At 43.7% G+C, this 20,797-nt stretch overlaps 1 protein-coding gene across 1 annotated transcript in view; it reads left to right on the top strand.

Moving 5' to 3' along the window:
* LOC115481735 (corticotropin-releasing factor receptor 1) overlaps nt 1–20,797 on the top strand; it is a 59,146-nt gene that overhangs the window by 21,701 nt on the left and 16,648 nt on the right. Inside the window, exons 4-6 of the mRNA XM_030221084.1 lie at nt 8,212–8,297; nt 13,545–13,680; nt 14,550–14,591. Of these exons, the coding sequence (XP_030076944.1) occupies nt 8,212–8,297; nt 13,545–13,680; nt 14,550–14,591 (264 nt within the window). The remainder of the gene's footprint in view (nt 1–8,211; nt 8,298–13,544; nt 13,681–14,549; nt 14,592–20,797) is intronic.

Consider the following 20,797-nt stretch of genomic DNA (forward strand, 5'->3'; position numbering starts at 1 on the left):
GTTCCATGTATGAACTTTAAGTGACTCCAAAACTTGAGAAATGTCTGCTAAACCCAAAGCCTCTATGTTTCTCAACATACCTCATGAACACTGTACTATCCGGAGTGTCAGCAACAAAAAGGAATGGCTCCAGACCAAATGTGCCCCAGTGTTCAGTACATTCTGAGAAGTCAAGGGCGGTGTGAACAGTGGCTACCCATAATCTAAATAAGGAAGTATGGCTCAACACAGAAAAGGAAACAGTACAGAGAGGATTAAAAAGCACCCAAAAATCGCAACTCGCAGGCTTTCAAAAAAACCCTGTGGGGTGAAGCGGGAAACCTCCTAATTCCACGGTTTTATCATGGAATTGGAAATTTTTCTCCTTCCTGTGACTACAAGCCTCCCCATTTGCTGGATCCTATCACAGTCTCTGCACTGGAAGGAGGGAAGATTCGAGAGCTACAGAGGACTAATCTGTGAAAAATATCCAGACACTTTAGCCATCATTCTGACTTTGAGCCCAATAATTTACAAATTTGTAGAATCCTAAAAAAAATCCAAATAGTTGACATTCTAAGGCTCCCGAGTCTTCAGCATATCTGATAGTGCCCACCCCCATAAACCTTTGGATTCATTGTATGCACTGAAGGCCCTACTCCATTCCACAGAGATGGGATTACACTTTTGCACCAATTGTGCTGTCTGTTCTGTTGCTGACAAGAGACGGGACCAATCAGATCAAAGGTAAACAAGCAAACAAAAATAGTATTCCTAGTAGGAGGGCTGGGCATTCAGGTGCCGATGATCAAAAGTACACGCGGATGCTATGAGGCCGTAGTAGCGCCCGCATTTACAAGCGCAGAATGATCAGAGGGGTCTAGCGCAGCAAACAACGAGTGCACCAGGCCTTAGCTCAGATAGCATGCAAATGTAGTCAAGCTCGTTTAACTGAGGTCATTTTCGATTCCTCCCCAATGATCAGAAAAGAGCTCCCAAAACAAAGGTGCCTTACCACTGTAAAAAGTAACGCCAGATCCAAGTAGGCATTAGGGTGTTGGAAGAGAGGATTTCCCATGATTCTCATGCTTCTTTCATGATTCTTTCTATGAAATCTACCAGCTTTGATTGCTTTTAGACGGAGAAGGAAGCCTGTGCAAGCCCTTGAAGGCTGGTTGTGAGAAACAGCAGACCTGAATGTGAAGCACATATTGGCGTTTTTGTCCTGCATCTAAATTTAAAGCGACCATGCTTAAAAAAACCACACATTGGAGTCTGTTGCTTGCATCCAGAAAAAAAAAAAAAGCGCTTATATTTATGCTGCAGAAAACCGACGCCATTATGTAATTCAGGTTTTACCAGGTGTTTGTGCACAGGAGATGAGCTTATCATGATTGAACTCTTCTGCCCATGCGCCAAGCTCAAGCCTCCCACTGAACTCCCTAATGTTCAAAGCTATGAGTATGCCTATAGTAACATAGTAGATGACGGCAGAAAAAGACCTGCGCGGTCCATCAAGTCTGCCCAACAAGATAAACTCACATGTGCTACTTTTTGTGTATACCTTACCTTGATTTGTACCTGTCCTTTTCCGGGCACAGACCATATAAGTCTGCCCAGCACTATCCCCGCCTCCCAACCACCAGCCCCGCCTCCCACCACCGGTTCTGGCACAGACCATATAAGTCTGCCCAGCACTATCCCCGCCTCCAAACCACCAGTCCCGCCTCCCACCATCGGCTCTGGCACAGACCGTATAAGTCTGCCCAGCACCATCTCCGTCTCCCGCCACCGGCTTTGCCACCCAATCTCGTCTAAGCTCCTTAGGATCCATTCCTTCTGAGCAGAATTCCTTTATGTTTATCCCACGCATGTTTGAATTCCGTTACCATTTTCATTTCCACCACCTCCCGCGGGAGGGCATTCCAAGCATCCACTACTCTCTCCGTGAAAAAATACTTCCTGACATTTTTCTTGGGTCTGCCCCCCTTCAATCTCATTTCATGTCCTCTCGTTCTACTGCCTTCGCATCTCCGGAAAAGGTTTGTTTGCAGATTAATACCTTTCAAATATTTGAACGTCTGTATCATATCACCCCTGTTTCTCCTTTCCTCCAGAGTGTACATGTTCAGGTCCGCAAGTCTCTCCTCATACGTCTTGTAACGCAAATCCCATACCATTCTCGTAGCTTTTCTTTGCACCGCTTCAATTCTTTTTACATCCTTAACAAGATACGGCCTCCAGAATTGAACACAATACTCCAGGTGGGGCCTCACCAACGACTTATACAGGGGCATCAACACCCCCTTTCTTCTGCTGGTCACACCTCTCTCTATACAGCCTAACAACCTTCTAGCTAGGGCCACCGCCTTGTCACACTGTTTCGTCGCCTATATGTATGCCTATATTTGAACCTCTTTAGCTTTGAGCATTAGGAAGTTGTTCTTCTGAGCTGTTCCGGTGGTATTTTTATGGCGCTATTCAGAATAGCCATGGAGTTTTGATCATTGGCCCTTCAGTGAATCTCCTGAAGGCCGTGGCCGTACACCACTGACTGGACCTAAATGTACCCCAGGAACACCAAAATATGTCTGGAAGCTATATGTCTGAAACATTACATAGACTTTTAGCTATGTTGGGGTGATGTTATAAACAATTTTAACATGTAAAACAATGTTTTTACAAAAATAGATGTTTATATAAAATTGCCTGGAGATGCACATGGGCAAGTCACTTAACTCTCTATTGCCCCAGGTACAAAATAAGTACCTGTATATATGTAAACCGCTTTGAATGTAGTTGCAAAATACCACAGAAAGGCGGTATATCAAGTCCCGTTTCCCTTTCCCTAAAAGGTACAAACTATCAGTGCATAGCATATACTTCTGCAATGTATACAAGTAGGTGGTCTCAGGGGCAGGGGTTGGGTGGAGGAGTAGCCTAATGGTTAGTGCAGTGGGCTGAGAACCTGGGGAACTGGGTTCAGTTCCCACTGCAGCTCCTTCTGCCCCTGGGCAAGTTGCTTAAGCCTCCATTGTTCCAGTACATAAGTACATAAGTAATGCCATACTGGGAAAAGACCAAGGGTCCATCGAGCCCAGCATCCTGTCCACGACAGTGGCCAATCCAGGCCAAGGGCACCTGGCAAGCTTCCCAAATGTACAAACATTCTATACATGTTATTCCTGGAATTTTGGATTTTTCCAAGTCCGTTTAGTAGCGGTTTATGGACTTGTCCTTTAGGAAACCGTCCAACCCCTTTTTAAACTCTGCTAAGCTAACCGCCTTCACCACTTTCTCCGGCAACGAATTCCAGAGTTTAATTACACGTTGGGTGAAGAAAAATTTTCTCCGATTTGTTTTAAATTTACTACACTGTAGTTTCATCGCATGCCCCCTAGTCCTAGTATTTTTGGAAAGCGTGAACAGAAGCTTCACATCCACCTGTTCCACTCCACTCATTATTTTATATACCTCTATCATGTCTCCCCTCAGCCGTCTCTTCTCCAAGCTGTATAGCCCTAGCCTCCTTAGTCTTTCTTCATAGGGAAGTCGTCCCATCCCCGCTATCATTTTAGACGCCCTTCGCTGCACCTTTTCCAATTCTACTATATCTTTCTTGAGATGCGGCGACCAGAATTGAACACAATACTCAAGGTGCGGTCGCACCATGGAGCGATACAACGGCATTATAACATCCTCACACCTGTTTTCCATACCTTTCCTAATAATACCCAGCATTCTATTCGCTTTCTTAGCCGCAGCAGCACACTGAGCAGAAGGTTTCAGTGTGTTATCGACGACGACACCCAGATCCCTTTCTTGGTCCGTAACTCCTAACGTGGAACCTTGCATGACGTAGCTATAATTCGGGTTCTTTTTTCCCACATGCATCACCTTGCACTTGCTCACATTAAACATCATCTGCCATTTAGCCGCCCAGTCTCCCAGTCTCGTAAGGTCCTCTTGTAATATTTCACAATCCTGTCGTGATTTAACGACTTTGAATAACTTTGTGTCATCAGCAAATTTAATTACCTCACTAGTTACTCCCATCTCTAAATCATTTATAAATATATTAAAAAGCAGCGGTCCTAGCACGGACCCCTGAGGAACCCCACTAACTACCCTTCTCCATTGTGAATACTGCCCATTTAACCCCACTCTCTGTTTCCTATCCTTCAACCAGTTTTTAATCCACAATAGGACATTTCCTCCTATCCCATGACCCTCCAATTTCCTCTGTAGCCTTTCATGAGGTACCTTGTCAAACGCCTTTTGAAAATCCAGATACACAATATCAACCGACTCCCCTTTGTCCACATGTTTGTTCACTCCTTCAAAGAATTGAAGTAAATTGGTCAGGCAAGATTTCCCCACACAAAAGCCATGCTGACTTGGTCTCAGTAATCCATGTCCTCGGATGTGCTCTGTAATTTTGTTTTTAATAATAGCCTCTACCATTTTCCCAGGCACCGACGTCAGACTCACTGGTCTATAATTTCCCGGATCTCCCCTGGAGCCTTTTTAAAAAATGGGCGTTACATTGGCCACCCTCCAATCTTCCGGTACCACGCTCGATTTTAAGGATAAGTTGCATATCACTAGCAGTAGCTCCGCAAGCTCATTTTTCAGTTCTATCAGTACTCTAGGATGAATACCATCCGGTCCAGGAGATTTGCTACTCTTCAGTTTGCCGAACTGCCCCATTACGTCCTCCAGGTTTACCGTGAAGTCAGTAAGTTTCTCCGACTCGTCCGCTTGAAATACCATTTCCGACACCGGTATCCCACTTAGATTGTGAACCCACTAGGGACAGAACAAGTACCTGCATGTATATAATATATGTAAACCACTTTGGTTGTACCCACAGAAAGGTGGTATATCAAATCCATGACCCTCTTGTAAAATGTGCAGATATCCAACAAGTTTAGCAGAAAAGCTACTCCCACTTTAGACCACATAGAAGCTTTCAAGGGAACTATAGCATAGGGGCAATATACTTGTCTATGCATCCTCACTAAGGGAGGTCATTTTCAGCCAGGTCAGTTTACACCAGTAAATCACTATTTAGCCCTGCAAATGACTTTGAAAATTGCCCACCCCATAATAAGTTCAGCAGTTAAATGTAATCATTGTAGTTTTCCCTTTTTTTGTCTAGTTGTGTCTGTGCAATCCTGGATGTTGAGTCAGCATTACCAGCTTGCACAGGGAGGAGGAGGAAGAGGCCCTTGGCTTATGAGTAGGGAAAAGTCACAAGACACACGTTCAAGACTCAGCACCTGGCATTAATCCTGATTTATTGTGTTTCCATAGGATGGTCCCTGTGTCCTACCTGTAATCCTACCTCTGCCACTGATACTGTGGGGGGGGGGGGGGGGTAATTCTATAAGGATCTGCCTAGATTTAGGTGCAAGGATGCATTTAAATGCTGATATTCAAGTCACGTACACAGTTCACAATTCTGTAAATATGCACCAATGTTCAATGACATGTACTTTGCAAGTGGGCATTCACACGGGCAGGGAGCTTATTTACCTGTGTACATTATAAAGTGCTATATTCTACAAGCATTTTAGTATGAGTATTTATACCAGCTTACTTTTCCTTTCAGAATATTATTATTATTACTACAGTCTTCTAACCTGCATAAGACCAAATGTTCACTGCGGGTAACAACAGACAACAACTGAACAAGCATCAGGAATTACACTATTTTAAACCAACTGGGCTCCAAATAGGCGCGCATTCTTGATGCTTGAAAATAGCTACCCCTTTATAGACTTACATTCCAAATCTGACATTGGTTTCACATTGTCTTCTTATGCCTCGGTGACTCAGTTGAAAATCAGGACATTTGTCTTAATCTAGTCAAGAAATGTGGAGTAACCTAATGGTTAGCATAGAGGGGCATAATTGAACGAAAACGTCTATCTCCATGGGCGTTTATCTCCGAGAACGGGTCCGTGAAGGGGCGGACCGAACCGTATTTTCGAAAAAAATAGACGTCCATGTTTTATTCGACAATTTGTGAGCTGGGCATTTTTGCTTTTCAGCAATAATGGAAAATGAAAGCGCCCAGCTCAAAAACGAATAAATCCAAGGCATTTGTTCATGGGAGGGGCCAGGATTCATAGTGCACTGGTCCCCCTCACATGCCAGGACACCAACCGGGCACCCTAGGGGGCACTTTTACAAAAACAAAAAAAAAGGTAAAAGAGCTCCCAGGTGCATAGCACCCTTCCCTTGTGTGTTGAGCCCCCCAAATCCCCCTCAAAACCCACTGCCCACAAGTCTACACCATTACTATAGCCCTAAGGGGTGAAGGAGGGCACCTACATGTGGGTACAGTGGGTTTGGGGGGGTTGGACGACTAAGCATTAAGCAGCACAATTGTAACAGGTAGGGGGGGGGTGGGCCTGGGTCCACCTGCCTGAAGTCCACTGCACCCCCTAACAACTGCTCCAGGGACCTGCATACTGCTGCCAGGGAGGTGGGTATGACATTTGAGGGTGAACATAAAAATTTGTGAAACATTTTTTGTGGTGGGAGGGGGTTAGTGACCACTGGGGGAGTCAGGGGAGGTCATCCCCGATTCCCTCCGGTGGTAATCTGGTCATTTAGGGCACTTTTTGGGGCCTTATTCGTGAAAAAACAGGGTCCAGGAAAAGTGCCCTAAATTCTAGCTACAAACGCATACTTTTTTTTCCATTATCGGTGAAAGGCGCCCATCTCTCCTCGGCCGATAACCACGCCCCAGTTCCACCTTCGCCACGCCTCCGACACGCCCCCATCAACTTTGTACGCTTCCGCGATGGAGTGCAGTTGAAAACGTCCAAAATCGGCTTTCCATTATACCGATTTATTCGCTTTTGTGAGATAAACGTCTATCTCTCGATTTGGGTCGAAATCTAGGCGTTTTTCTCTTTCAATTATAAGGTGGATAGTGAGCTGAGAATCCTTGTGATCTTGGGATATTCAAAAAAAACTGCCACTATGAGTTTGCTTAGACCAGGATACTCTGAATCCCTGGAGCACCAGCACCCATCCAAATACATCATTTCTGAAGCATCACCAGATATTCACAGAATTGTCTAGAAAAAGTATGAATGAGTCCCCTACGCCACAGTGCTTAATAAGAGTCTAGGCAAGAAACACAGACAAGAAAGAAACTTCAGAAAATGTATTTATTAGTATCAAAGATCTGATAGAAATCGACAGGAGTCAGGGAAAGTGAAGGCTTAAACTATAAAAGCAACCGCTGTTGATGAAGCCAGACTCCTTCCCAGCAGTTTGCTGCACTTTCAAGATGCTCCCGCAGTTCTCATTTCACTGTCCTTGTCTTAAGTATGGTAGTTTGGAGCCATTTTAGTCATTATCAGAGAGCAGGACAGAAGCACGGGGAGCAGCTAATGATGAACTGAAAAGCGAGAGGGTCTTCTTTTTAGTCTGACAATGAGAGAGAATGAGAGTGCGAAACTGTGATGTTTAATATCCGGATGCACACAGAGTTTTTTCAGTATGAAACTTTCTCCCAATAAAGAATTCAGCCATCTGTTTGTCCTATTTTCCTAGTTGATAATGGTAACAGTGCTTGTAGTCCACCAACTCCCAGTCAAAGATTCAAAGAATTAACTATTACACAATAATGAAAAGGAACAGGTACCAAAAAGATTGTTATCACTAAAGCAGAAATTTTTTAAACTGATAAACTTTCAATTGTTTTTGAAACAGTAGGAAATAATTACTCTTTCTAATATCAACTGGAAGAACATCTTATATACCCAACGTGCTAGCTTAAAAATAAGCCATACTTTAAAGGGCAACCAATGGAAATTGACTAATGTAAGTGTAACATGATCCAATCTCTTTTGCCACATGATCATCTTATCTTCAGTGTTTTGCAATATTTGCAGTCTAGCAGTCAAGTTAACTGAAAGAAGACAATATACTGTAGGCTTTGCCATGCACTGTGGCCTCTCTCCAGGGATCCATCATATGTGCCTTTCTCTTTACTCTGGAGCTTCTAGAAAGAGTTCTGCCCATCAAAGGTTGTTGTCTAATTATTCACTCTGATAACAGAGAAACAGAAGATTCGCAAATGTGATTAGAACAGCTTATTATTAACTAGGACGAATGCTTGGATAGAAGAATGCTCACATGGCCTATAGGGATGGACAATGTTGTCTTTTCACAAAATTAACAAGACTTTGTTTTCACTCTTGTTTTCAGATCAACTTCATCTTTCTATTTAATATCGTAAGAATCCTGATGACAAAGCTCCGGGCTTCCACCACATCCGAAACAATTCAGTACAGGTACTTTGAACCTCATGTGTAAGCACAGATGGTCAGGACTTAGGTTATATTCAGAGGAGGCCAGCAGAGGGGATCGGCATACCTGGTTAAGAATCTGATGGCTCCAGATCCGGTCCTCTATCAGTCATGTAACCTTGATGTGTTCTAGAATAATGGTTCTGAAACCTGTCCTGGGGGACCACAGACCAGTGACTTGCAAATCTATCTCATACTTATATGTTATGAATATCCTTAAAACTCCACTGGCTCATTGCCACCCTGGACAGATTTCAGAATCACTGTTGTAGAATTTCTCATACTGACTGTATGAACAATGAAAAATGTTTGAGAACAAGTTACAATTCATGAAAGCCTGGGGATGGGTGCAGAGGACCCTAACTGAAAGAAAGTGATGGGAAAACTGTAAATCCCATAGGCTCTGCAGTAGAGAGTTGCACAGGGACAGAAATGTTACCCATCCCTGCCCATCCACAGTGTAATCTAACCCACACCCACCAGTACCTGCTAAGATCCATTCCATCCCCACCCATCTCCACAATTTATCTCCTTGATCCCCACCAATACCCACAGGAGCCAATGCTATTATTTACTTGCTCGCAGCCCTCTGTTTCCTCTCAACCCCAACAGCCTGCCTTGATTTTTGGGATAGTATTCACTGTTCAACCGATGAGTGTTCCAAGCCTCAGTCTGGTGTTCCAGCTTCCTCTCTCCGTACGTTCCAAGCCTCATTCTAGCACTCTAGTTGCATCTCAGTGCATTCCAAGCCTCATTCTGGAATCAGCAGAAATTTTGATGACTCCCGCAGGAATCCCACAGCAGCCTCTTCCATCCCTGCAGTAATCCCATGATGAGTTCTTTCATCCCCATGGGACTCCCATGACATCTTCTTCCATACTCGCAGGTTCTGCGGGATTCCTGCAATCCCCATTCCTGTACAGCTCTCTACTTTGCAGTGACACAACAAGAAAAGAATGTGGGCTTTGCATTCCTTATAAGATGCAGGGAGAAACGTTTCTGGATGTGTGAGTGACAGAGGGGAAGGAGTAAAAGTTAATAAATACTAAAGTTGGGGGATACACGGGATCTTTGGTTGCCTGTACCCCTGCCGGAGCCCGGGACCCTTGGAGGAGAGAGGGACCCAAATTGCCTAAATAACCTCAGGCTGAGTTGAGGAGTAGTTGCTACCCCTAATAGTGACAATTGTGAAAGTGGGTACGTGGGAAACCAGCCCGAAAGTAGGAACCAGGACAGGGGAAGCCTGTTCAAGGCCAGGGTGCAGCTTGAGAAGTGCATCGCTGGAAGAAGGGTAGCCTAAAGGGTCTGTGCCTGAGGGATGTGGATTGTGATCAGAGGAGTTCAGGAGCAGCCTTAGGTTATTATCAGCCTCTGGGATGGGTAAAGGACAGGCGATGATTATAAATGTGTAAATACTTAAATGTTGCTTGGAAGATCAAGCTTGAAAAAGAGTTGAGGTTGTAATATGGACAGGAGGAATCTACTGTAGAGATGGAGTTATAAGCATTGATTCGCCTGCTGTTTGCAGAAAGTTTAGTAAAGCTGAGTTTGCACCAAATATAATCCTTGGAGTGCTGTATAGTTCCTTAAAGCGGCAGTGAGGAGGCTTGCTCCCTGGACTGGTAAGAGCTCACAGAGAAGCCCATTTTAATTCTCAAAGCCCTAGATCTCTGTTCAGGACTTTGACCCACCCAAGCTCGAATCGGAAGGACTGTGCTGAATGGAAAGTAAGGAATAAGTGAGAGTGTGGTGATGGAGAAACATGCCTCTGTGACCCAGGTCGAGAGGTTGGAACTGAGCTAGGGGTAGTGATGTGGCAAGACGCGGGTTACACATAGAACCTGCTTGAAATGTGGCACATGCCATATCCATCCTTCCCAAACTGTCCCCCGATTCTGGAGCTCATACACTGAAGAAGGTTTTGCTTTCTCCAGTTCATAAAATTCCAGCTTTTGGAGGCCAGTCACAGGTCCACTGGGCTCAGTTGATCCCAGCCCATTCATTCCATAGTGGCTATTTTTGACTCTTCAACTTCCTCCAGCTCTGTCAGAAATCATCTCTCTTCCAATGCACATAGTTTGGTCATTGCAGTAACAGTCCTTCGGCTGGGAGCTAGGCATCCTCTGGAACCCTGCAAATTTGTGTGTTTTAGATTAGGCAGATTTTGGTGCAGGATGGGATGGAGTAGAAACTCATATGGATATTAGTATATAAGTTATCCATATAAGGGTAGATATTCAGCCAACGGCGGTGAGCATTTTTTTAACTGCTGCTGGCATTATCCTCAGATATTTAATATCAGGCCATGTCCAGGCACCGGCATTGAATATCCGGGTTTGTGCAGCTGGCTACTGTATCTCTTATGAGGTTAAGTGTGATGTTCAGCACTTAACCACCTGAGCAACACTGCATAAAGATAGGACTGAATTTTATGTGGTCTGATTTGGCTGTTTTAACTTAGGCAGTTAAGTGGAGGAGTAGCCTAGTGAGTAGTGCAGTGGACTTTGATCCTGGGTAACTGAGTTCGATCCCCTCTTCAGCTCCTTGTGACTCTGGGCAAGTCACTTAACCCTCCATTGCCCCTGGTACAAAATAAGTACCTGAATATATGTAAACTGCTTTGAATGTAGTAGCAAAAACCTCAGAAAGGCAGTATATCAAGTCCCATTTCCCTTCCCTTTCCCTAAATATTGGCATTTAAGCACATACGTGTGACTGTCCACAGACTGGCTGGCTTTCATTAACTGGTTAGGTGCCACTGAGTATCAGCAAGGTAGCCCTGCACAGGCAATTTAAGCAGCCAGGAGGAGGCCATAGATAGCAGGCATAACTTTATCTGAGTAAGATAACCCTATAAACTTATATGTGTATATTCAGTTGTGATTAGTATAGGTGTTCGTGCATAAGGAAAAGGGGATGGAATCTGATATACTGTATTTCTGTGGTTCCAAAGTGGTTAAAAATCTGCAATCCCAACACTATCTACCCTTCTCCATTGAGCCATTGAGCATACTGACCATTTAACCCTACTCTCCGTTTTCTATCCTTTAACCAGTTTTTGATCAACATGACTTTCCAGTTTCCTCTGGAGTCTTTCATGAGGTAGTTTGTCAAATGCCTTTTGAAAATCCAGATACACAATATCGACTGACTCACCTTTATCCACATGTTCATTCACCCCTTCAAAGAAATGTAGTAGATTGGTGAGGCAAGATTTCCCTTCACTAAATCTATGTTGGCTTTGTCTCATTAATCTGTGCTTTTGAATACGCTCTGTAATTTTGTTCTCTACCATTTTGTTCTCTACCATTTTGCCCGGCACCGACGTCAGGCTCACCGGTCTGTAATTTCCTGGATCACCTTTGGAACCCTTTTTAAAAATTGGCACAACATTGGCCACCCTCCAATCTTCCTGTACCATGCTTGATAAAGATAAATTACATATTACTAACAATAGTTCTGCAAGTTCATTTTTCAATTCTATCAATACTCTGGGATGTGTACCATCTGGTCCTGGCGATTCAAACTTCCTCATTACATCTTCCAGGTTTATAGAGATTTGATTCAGTTTCTCTTACTCATCAGCATTGAATACCATTTCTGGCATCGGTATCTCTCCCACATCTTCCTCGGTGAAGACCGAAGCAAAGAATTCATTTAATCTCTCCGCTATGGCTTTGTCTTCCCTGATTGTCCCTTTTACCCTTCGGTCATGTAGCAGTCCAACCGATTCTTTTGCCAGCTTCTTGCTTTTAATATACCTAAAAAAAGTTTTTACTGTGTGTTTTTACCTCCCAACGCAATCTTCTTTTCAGTCTCTCTTTGCCTTCCTTATCAGTGCTTTGCATTTGATTTGCCATTCTTAATGTAGTTTCCCATTATTTTCAGTCAGATCCTTCTTCCATGTTCTGAAGGATTTTCTTTTAGCTCTAATAGCTTCCTTCACCTCACCTTTTAACCATGCCGGCTGTTGTTTGGTCTTCCTTCCTTTTTTTTTAATAGAAAGAATATATTCGGTCTGGGCTTCCAGGATAGTATTTTTGAACAGCATCCATGCCTGATGTAAATTTTTGACCTTCACAGCTGCTCCTCTAAGTTTTTTTTTTTCACCGTTCTTCTCATTTTATCATTGTCTATTTTTTTGAAAATTAAATACGAATGTATTGGATTTCCAGAGCTTATATCAAATCTGATCATGTTGTGATCACTGGTATCAAGAGGCCCCAGCATCATTACCTCCTGCACCAGATCATTTGCTCCACTAAGGACTAGGTCTACTGTGCCTGTTAGATGCTATCTGTTAATGCTGTGTTACAAAGTTCAAGTTTTAAAACTATGGGGAAAAGGGTATAGAGACTAATTGATAAAGTTTGCTTTTTCTTTTTCTTTTCTTTTTTTTTTATTCTGCCTATCAATAACCTACAGTTCCTTCTTTAAACCCCAATCTTTAAGTTCCCAAAGCACAGAGTAAAATAATGTTCTCTTACCAGAGAACTCCTCCTCTTCAGCTCCATCCATGGACCACCCCAGCACTAGCCAGAGAGTGATAGCAGTGGGAGGAAATATTCAACAGCGCTACCAAATAGTGTCACTGAATATTGGGCCCACCCAGTGCATTTTTTTCTAACGAAAAAGGTGCCAGTACTCAAATGCCAGGCCACCCTTCAGGAATGGGGTGGCACTGAGAGACCCACCCCATAATAGCCAGGCCCCCTGCAACTAGTCATAGAATCTATAACAAGGCAGAATTGGTGTGATGAGACTGAGATCTTTCATTAAAACTTGGGGACCATGGGTCAATTTTAGCAGACAATGGAAAAGGTGCCGGTACTCAATACCCCAAGTACCCCCTCAAAAAAAGCCCTGGGCCCACCAGATCCTTCTGAATATCAACCTGACAACCTCAACAGCTGGTCTGTTCCAATTTTTACATACCATTATCCTTCTTTCTCAGCTAGTTTTCAAGAGGCGTGCGAGAACTGTAGGGAAAGAAGCTCATCTGCTGTCTACTGACTAGCCCAAGGGTGCACCAGTGCTGGGGATCAGAGGAGATGACTGTCCCTCAGCCTGGAGTGCTTCCTCTGTGCCAGCTGACCATAGACCCAAAAGATTGGTGAACCCACACACAGGTTGCCCTCTTGTTTTAGAGGTGGCTTAGACTGGAGGAGCACTTTAAATCCAGATATAAGATGAAATTCTTTTTACTGAATAAATGAACTTTCACTTCCCCAGGAAAGCTGTGAAGGCCACACTAGTGCTGCTGCCTCTACTGGGAATCACCTATATGCTGTTCTTTGTCACCCCTGGGGAAGACGAGATCTCTCGAATTGTCTTCATCTACTTTAACTCCTTCCTGCAGTCCTTCCAGGTACAAGTCACATGAGAACATGCCAGTCCCCACATACCTTATATAGAAACAGTCCAGTGCAGGTGGAGAACTACAAGTCCCAGGATGCACTGGGAATGATGAGGAGGATTAAGTGTTATAAACTAGGCAGGAATACTTGAAAATGAAAACAAATACCTAAAATATAGTATTAAGATTAAGGGAAGGTCTGAGCTACCAGGTTTCCCAGTTCCAGGATGGAGATTTTAGACCAAACTTAAATTTCTGACAGTCCTGTCGTGGTATCTGATTCTATGGCACAAGTGGCAGTACCTAAATTTTAGGCATGTCGATTGCCGGTTATGTTAGTATTTGATCATGGAACCTTGTCACCTAGGTTCCTTTATAGAATAGGTCACTACCTGTGCCCTTCAGGTGCTTAACTGGAATACAATTATAAAATTGCCCCCATGTGGGCATCAGTATAGATAAATACTAGGGTAAGAGAAAGAGAAGCAGATGTTGGGTAGAAGGGAAGAGAGAAAAGGGAATGTTGTGCTGGAGCCTTCACCCTTACTTTAGGAAGGGGCTCTGTGTGTCACAGCTTTCACCACCAAATTGGGGAAGGCTCTATGTTAAGTTATGCACAGGATGGGGAGGATGTCATGTTGAGTTCTACGCAAGGTGCCAGACAGCCTAGAGGCAGCCCTGCCAGCAGGACTGATTTCAATGGATAGAATTAAGGACTATAATATCACCATGCTTTGGGATCTAAGTTTGAAGTTAGAATTAGCCAAAAAGTCTTCCTCCTACAGCTTGGTATCTTGGCAGCTTCAGAAATGTGTTTTAAAAAATAAGTGGCTTGAAAAGACTAAATATGCCATTAAAGTCTGTTTCTTTTCTATATTTAGGGCTTCTTTGTGTCGGTTTTCTATTGCTTTTTGAACAGTGAGGTAAGTTCTAAACAATTGTTATTATATTCTGCTCTGTTTTCACGCTAATGAGATACTCTTATAAGTGTAAGAGTACAGAACTGTAGCAGTGTCTGTAATGTGTACACAGAACCTTTCTCCCTCTATCTCCTCACTTCTTTCTTTTCTCTTCTGCCCTCTTCTCTCTCTCTCTTCTTTCCTCCACCACATTAATTCCATTGCTCTCCCTCCTGCCCAACACCTTCCACCCTCCCACTCCCTTGTGTAGTCCGCCTTCATCCCTCCATGTTCCCTCTCCCTCCTGCCTTACCCCATCTCCTCCCTCTGTACCACTCACTGTCTCCTCTCCCTCTTTATCCCCATCTTCCTCTTTCTCCTGTCTCCTTTCCTTCTTGCCTTCCACCTTCTTCACTCCATTTCTGCCCTCTTTATCTTCCACCTTCCTCTTCCTCCTGTCTCCTCTCCCTCCTGCCCTCCACCTTCCTCCCATCTCCACCCTCCTTATCCTCCACCTTTTCTGTCTGTCCTTCTCTTTCCAGTCCAGAGCCTCAGTGCTTTTTCTGTTCCTTATATCACTCTCTGGGTAGCCAGAGTGGCCTTTTTGCTTATGTTAAAGATAAACACACAGTACTGTACCTAAAGCTACCAATGTTCACAGCAGCACTAATTCCACAATAACAGATACATTTTGTTTTCATTTGCAATGGCTATATTGTCCAGAACAATATACAATCTGTTGTATTTTATCTTAGAAGGATTTGCTGCTCCAGAGCTGGCAAACACATTAATGATCTTTGCGCTCAGCCTGTTAATCAGCCCTCACAGTCAAAGCAGCGGTAGAATACTCATAATGAAAAAGGAGACAATTAATGTGCTGGCGAGGGTGAAAAATGTCTAGTGTAAACAGGTGCCTACCCCAGGGCAGTGACATCTGATTCTGAACCTGTTTGTCTCGCCATTAGCACATAGAGTCTGTCCATAGCTCAAGTCATAAATCATTTTCTTCTGCTGATTGACAGGAGACAGTAGCACCAGAAATGTGGCGTCCTGTGATATCGATTCAAGTGAAAACCAGGGAATATATTTGTTTTCTCTGAGGTCCTTTGTATAGTATTGAGAACATTTCATCGCTTGAGAACAAAAGTGTTGTATGTGCGCTTAATATGAAACAGAAAAAATGAGCAGTGGAAGTTTATTGTGCTTATTATAATCACCAATAATATATCAAATGTTAATTTTTTAAATACTAACTTATCAAAGTATCAAAACAACAGTTTCACAAACGAGCTTAAAGTAGATGTACTGAAATATCTCATTTCATACAAAAATTGCACATACAACACTTTTGCTTTCAGGCAACAAATTGTAGAGTGCCGTGGAGGGGCATAATCGAACGGAAACGCCTATCTCCATGGGCGTTTATCTCCGAGAACGGGTCCGTGAAGGGGCGGACGGAACCGTATTTTCGAAAAAAAAATAGACGTCCATGTTTTATTCGACAATTTGTGAGCTGGGCGTTTTTGTTTTTCAGCGATAATGGAAAATGAAAGCGCCCAGCTCAAAAACGAATAAATCCAAGGCATTTGTTCGTGGGAGGGGCCAGGATTCGTAGTGCACTGTCCCCCCTCACATGCCAGGACATCAACCGGGCACCCTAGGGGGCACTTTTACAAAAACAAAAAAAAAAGGTAAAAGAGCTCCCAGGTGCATAGCACCCTTCCCTTGTGTGTTGAGCCCCCCAAATCCCCTTCAAAACCCACTGCCCACAAGTCTACACCATTACTATAGCCCTAAGGGGTGAAGGGGGGCACCTACATGTGGGTACAGTGGGTTTGGGGGGGTTGGACGACTAATAAGCATTAAGCAGCACAATTGTAACAGGTAGGGGAGGGATGGGCCTGGGTCCACCTGCCTGAAGTCCACTGCACCCCCTAATAACTGCTCCAGTGACCTGCATACTGCTGCCAGGGAGGTGGGTATGACATTTGAGGGTGAAAATAAAAAGTTGTGAAACATCATTTTTTGTGGTGGGAGGGGGTTAGTGACCACTGGGGGAGTCAGGGGAGGTCATCCCTGATTCCCTCTGGTGGTAATCTGGTCATTTAGGGCACTTTTTGGGGCCTTATTCGTGAAAACACAGGGTCCAGGAAAAGTGCCCTAAATTCTAGCTACAAACACATACTTTTTTTCCATTATCGGCGAAAGGCGCCCATCTCTGTTCGGGTGATAACCATGCCCCAGTCCCGCCTTCACCACGCCTCTGACACGCCCCCGTCAACTTTGTACGCTTCCGCGATGGAGTGCAGTTGAAAATGTCCAAGTTCGGCTTTCGATTATACCGTGTTATTCGTTTTTGTGAGATAAACGTCCATCTCCCGATTTAGGTCGGAACTTGGGCGTTTTTCTCGTTCGATTATAAGCAGGACAGTGATCCAACTGTCACTATCCATTCATAGGAATGTGGACCCAGAGTCACTGCTGGATTAACATTATATTGGGCACTAGGCCCTGTGGATTGATGGCATAGATCACTTGATATGTCTTTGGATAGCTAGCTCCAGTTCAGTTATGTGAGTTTAGGCATAGGATTCATCATCTTTGGTATACTTTCGAGTTGTAGGTGCAAAAGCGGGAGTTATGGAAGAAAGAAAGGAATTGGCTGTGGCATCCTGATACTTGTGCACAGAGAGAGTAATATTATTATTATTTATTGTATTTGTATCCCACATTTTCCCACCTCTTTGCAGGCTCAATGTGCCTTACAATACATCATGAATGGTGGAAATATATTAGAAAATAAACATTTAGTGTTACAGAAGGATCTTGGTCAAGATGATATTAGAAATACAAGCAGCTAATGTAAGATAGTTCTGAATATATGTGGAGGAATTGTGTGTATTCACATTGGTTGATCTTTGTGGTAAGCTTTGTTAAAGAGATGGGTCTTCAGTAGTTTGCGGAAGTTCGTTATTTCATGGATCATTTTTAAGTTGCTCGGTAGTGCATTCCATAACTGTGTGCTCAAGTAGGTAAAGTTTGACGTGTGCATTAGTTTGTATTTTAGACCTTTGCAATTAGGGAACTGCAGATTAAGGAATGTGCGGGATGATCTTTTGGTATTCCTGAGTGGTAAGTCTTTCAAATCTGACATGTAGGCTGCCACATCTCCGTGAATGATTTTGTGAACTAGGGAGCATATTTTGAACGTGATGCATTCTTTAAGTGGGAGCCAGTGTAGTTTTTCTCGTAGGGGTTTAGCACATTCATATTTTGTTTTACCAAATATGAGTCTAGCTGCAGTGTTCTGGGCTGTCTGAAGTTGCCCTTGAATTGTATAAAAGATCAGTGGTTACTATTAAACGTGCTTTCTTTGATGAGCGAATTGCTAAGTCTTTGGTTGTCCCTTCTGTTAATGAGGGTTCTTTACCATCTAGTCAGTAGTTGGCAAATTATTTTCAGGCCAAGATGCATAGGGATAAGGAGTTGAGTTTGCTGGTTGGTGATAATGGAATGGATGGAGGAGAGTTATGATCAGATTTTAGTCCTGTTGTGTCATGGTTGTAGCCGTGCCCTTATGTTCAGACCTACTGTTTCTCTGTATCTAGCTCTGTGACCTCTCCAGTCTGCCTTTTTTCCTATTGTTGTTCTTCCTGTAAGCCAAGCCTCGCTTTGGTCTCCCTGCTTCTGCTTCATTTCCTCAGCCTACTCCTTTATAAGGACCCAGGGAGCTTTCCTACATTGCCTTTGCAAGAGGTCTCTTAATCTTGTGTTACCTGTTTAGATTATTTCCCTACTTGGCTTTATTCCTGAAGGTCTGTTCTGTGTTTCTTTGAGTCTTGTGTTTCAATGCTTTGCTTTGTTTCTGTGTGTTTGCTTTTGTACCTTGACTCGCCATCTAAGCATTACTTCACAAATGTGGAAATTTTTCCATTAAGGAGGTGGTAGAGACACAAATGATGCTGTTAAAGCAAGGAGGAAGAGGAGGAGGAGGAGACAGCACTCAAAGAACTTGGTACTCGGTAGATGAGAAGCTGATGCAGGTGTAGCTTACACTTCCAAGGGAAACCCGCAGAACTGCTTCCGTCCCCGCAGGAACCCCACAGAACCGCTTCCGTCCCTGTGGGAATCCTGTGGGTTCCACGGGATTCCCGCAAACCCCATTCCCGTGCAGCTTTCTACTCTTGAGCTCTGTTTCTGCCAAGTTCTGTTCCTGTGTGTGTTTGAGCCAGGTTCTGATCCTGCTTTATGTTTGAGCTATTTCTGTTCCAGTTCCCTGCTAAGCCAAGTCCCTTTCAGTATTCTGTTCCAGCCAAGCCAAGCCTGTTCCAGAATCCAGTTCCAGCCAAGCCCGTTCCAGAATCCAGTTCCAGTCAAGCCTGTTTGAGAATCCTGAATCCTGTTCATGCCTTGTTTATTGTCTTGCTTCTGTTATTCTTGTTGCCTAGCTTCTACCCTGTCTTGCCTGTCTAGGTGTGCTTTGTCTTGTCTCTTTCAGTCTAGTCCTGTGCGGATCCAGTCCTTGCCTTGTCCTTGTCTTGCCCTTTTCTGGACCCAGTTTTAATCTAATTCCGTGTTTTGCCTTATCTTGTATTTCTAGGTCTCAGTCCCAGTTTTAATCCAGTTCCGAGTCTTGCCTTGTCCTATTTGGGTTCCAGTTCTGGCCCTTGCCTTCTTTTCCTTGCCTCGTCTGGATCAGATTTTTGTGTTGTCCATTGTATTTAGTTACCTCTGTCCTGCCTTGTTGAGTCTGTTAGTTAATCCTAGTCCAGTCTGTTCTGATTCCTGCCAGCCCAGGTGATTTGTCTGCCAAAGCTCTGGCTTTGGTCCAAGGACTCACTATTCCTGACAGTAGTGACATGTTGATTCTACACAGGTAGATCGTGTGGTTCAGTCATTGAGAAATTCCACTAGTCCTCTGAATTCATGTTCCATGGCAATGTTGAAGGCCTCGAAGTCTGATATTTCTAATTCCATGGCCTCTCTTGTTATTAAAATGTTTGATCAAGCCATGGTACCTGCCATTTTGAAAAGGGTGGCGGTTCACCCTCTGTTGAAAAAACATTCACTGAGTATGGACCAAGTTGAGCATTTTTGCCCAATTTCTAATTTTTTTTTTTTTTTGCTAAAGTATTAGAGAAATTGGTGTTGTCTCAGTTGACTGATTTTGTGGAGCACACTTTGGGTTTCATATGCAGCATAATACGGAGACAATGCTTACAATGTTGGATTATATTCAATCTGGTTTTGCCCAGGGTACTCTGTATTTGTTGATTTTGCTGGATGTGGCAGTAGCGTTCGATACTGTTGTATCAGTGGTTGCAATCATTTGAGATTGCTGGTAAAGTTCTTGCCTTGTTTCGATCTTTTTTGGTGAACCATGCCTTTCAGGTAGTTCAGCGTTCTTCTAAATCCCACTGGATGGCCGTGGCTGCTGGGGTTCCGCAGGGCTCCTGTTTGTCTTCATTGTTGTTTAATTTGTTTATGTTCCCTGTATCTAAGGTGTTGGCTGATACAGGGGTCAGATATCATTTATATGCTGTAGAAAAGAACCTGCTGGTCCTCAGCGCAGAGCCCTTTTCCTCTGTTGTCCCACTTCCTTAGGAATCTTTCCACTCAAAACCCGGCTCCCTGGGGAGACAGGCTGTTTCCAGCACCTTTCAATTTACAGCAAGGCTTTTACACCCAGTTCCAATTGCAGCAGGGCCTTTCCAAACACAGCCCTAAATGTAGCCTGGCTTTTCAAACACAGTCTCAAAAAGTAGCAAGGCCTTTAAACACAGTTCCACTTGCAGCAAGGCTTTTCCAAACACAGCCCTAAATGTAGCCTGGCCTTCCAAACACAGTCTCAAAAAGTAGCAAGGCTTTTAAACACAGTTCCACTTGCAGCAGGGCTTTTCCAAACACAGCCCTAAATGTAGCCAGGCTTTTCAAATACTGTATCACAAAGTAGCAAGGCTTTTAAACACAGTTCCACTTGCAGCAGGGCCTTTCCAAACACAGCCCTAAATGTAGCCTGGCTTTTCAAACACAGTCTCAAAAAGTAGCAAGGCCTTTAAACACAGTTCCACTTGCAGCAGGGCTTTTCCAAACACAGCCCTAAATGTAGCCAGGCTTTTCAAACACAGTATCACAAAGTAGCAAGGCTTTTAAACACAATTCCACTTGCAGCAGGGCCTTTCCAAACACAGCCCTAAATGTAGCCTGGCTTTTCAAACACAGTCTCAAAA

This window comes from Microcaecilia unicolor, chromosome 12, assembly GCF_901765095.1.
Source record: "Microcaecilia unicolor chromosome 12, aMicUni1.1, whole genome shotgun sequence".
Taxonomy (NCBI): Eukaryota; Metazoa; Chordata; class Amphibia; order Gymnophiona; family Siphonopidae; genus Microcaecilia; species Microcaecilia unicolor.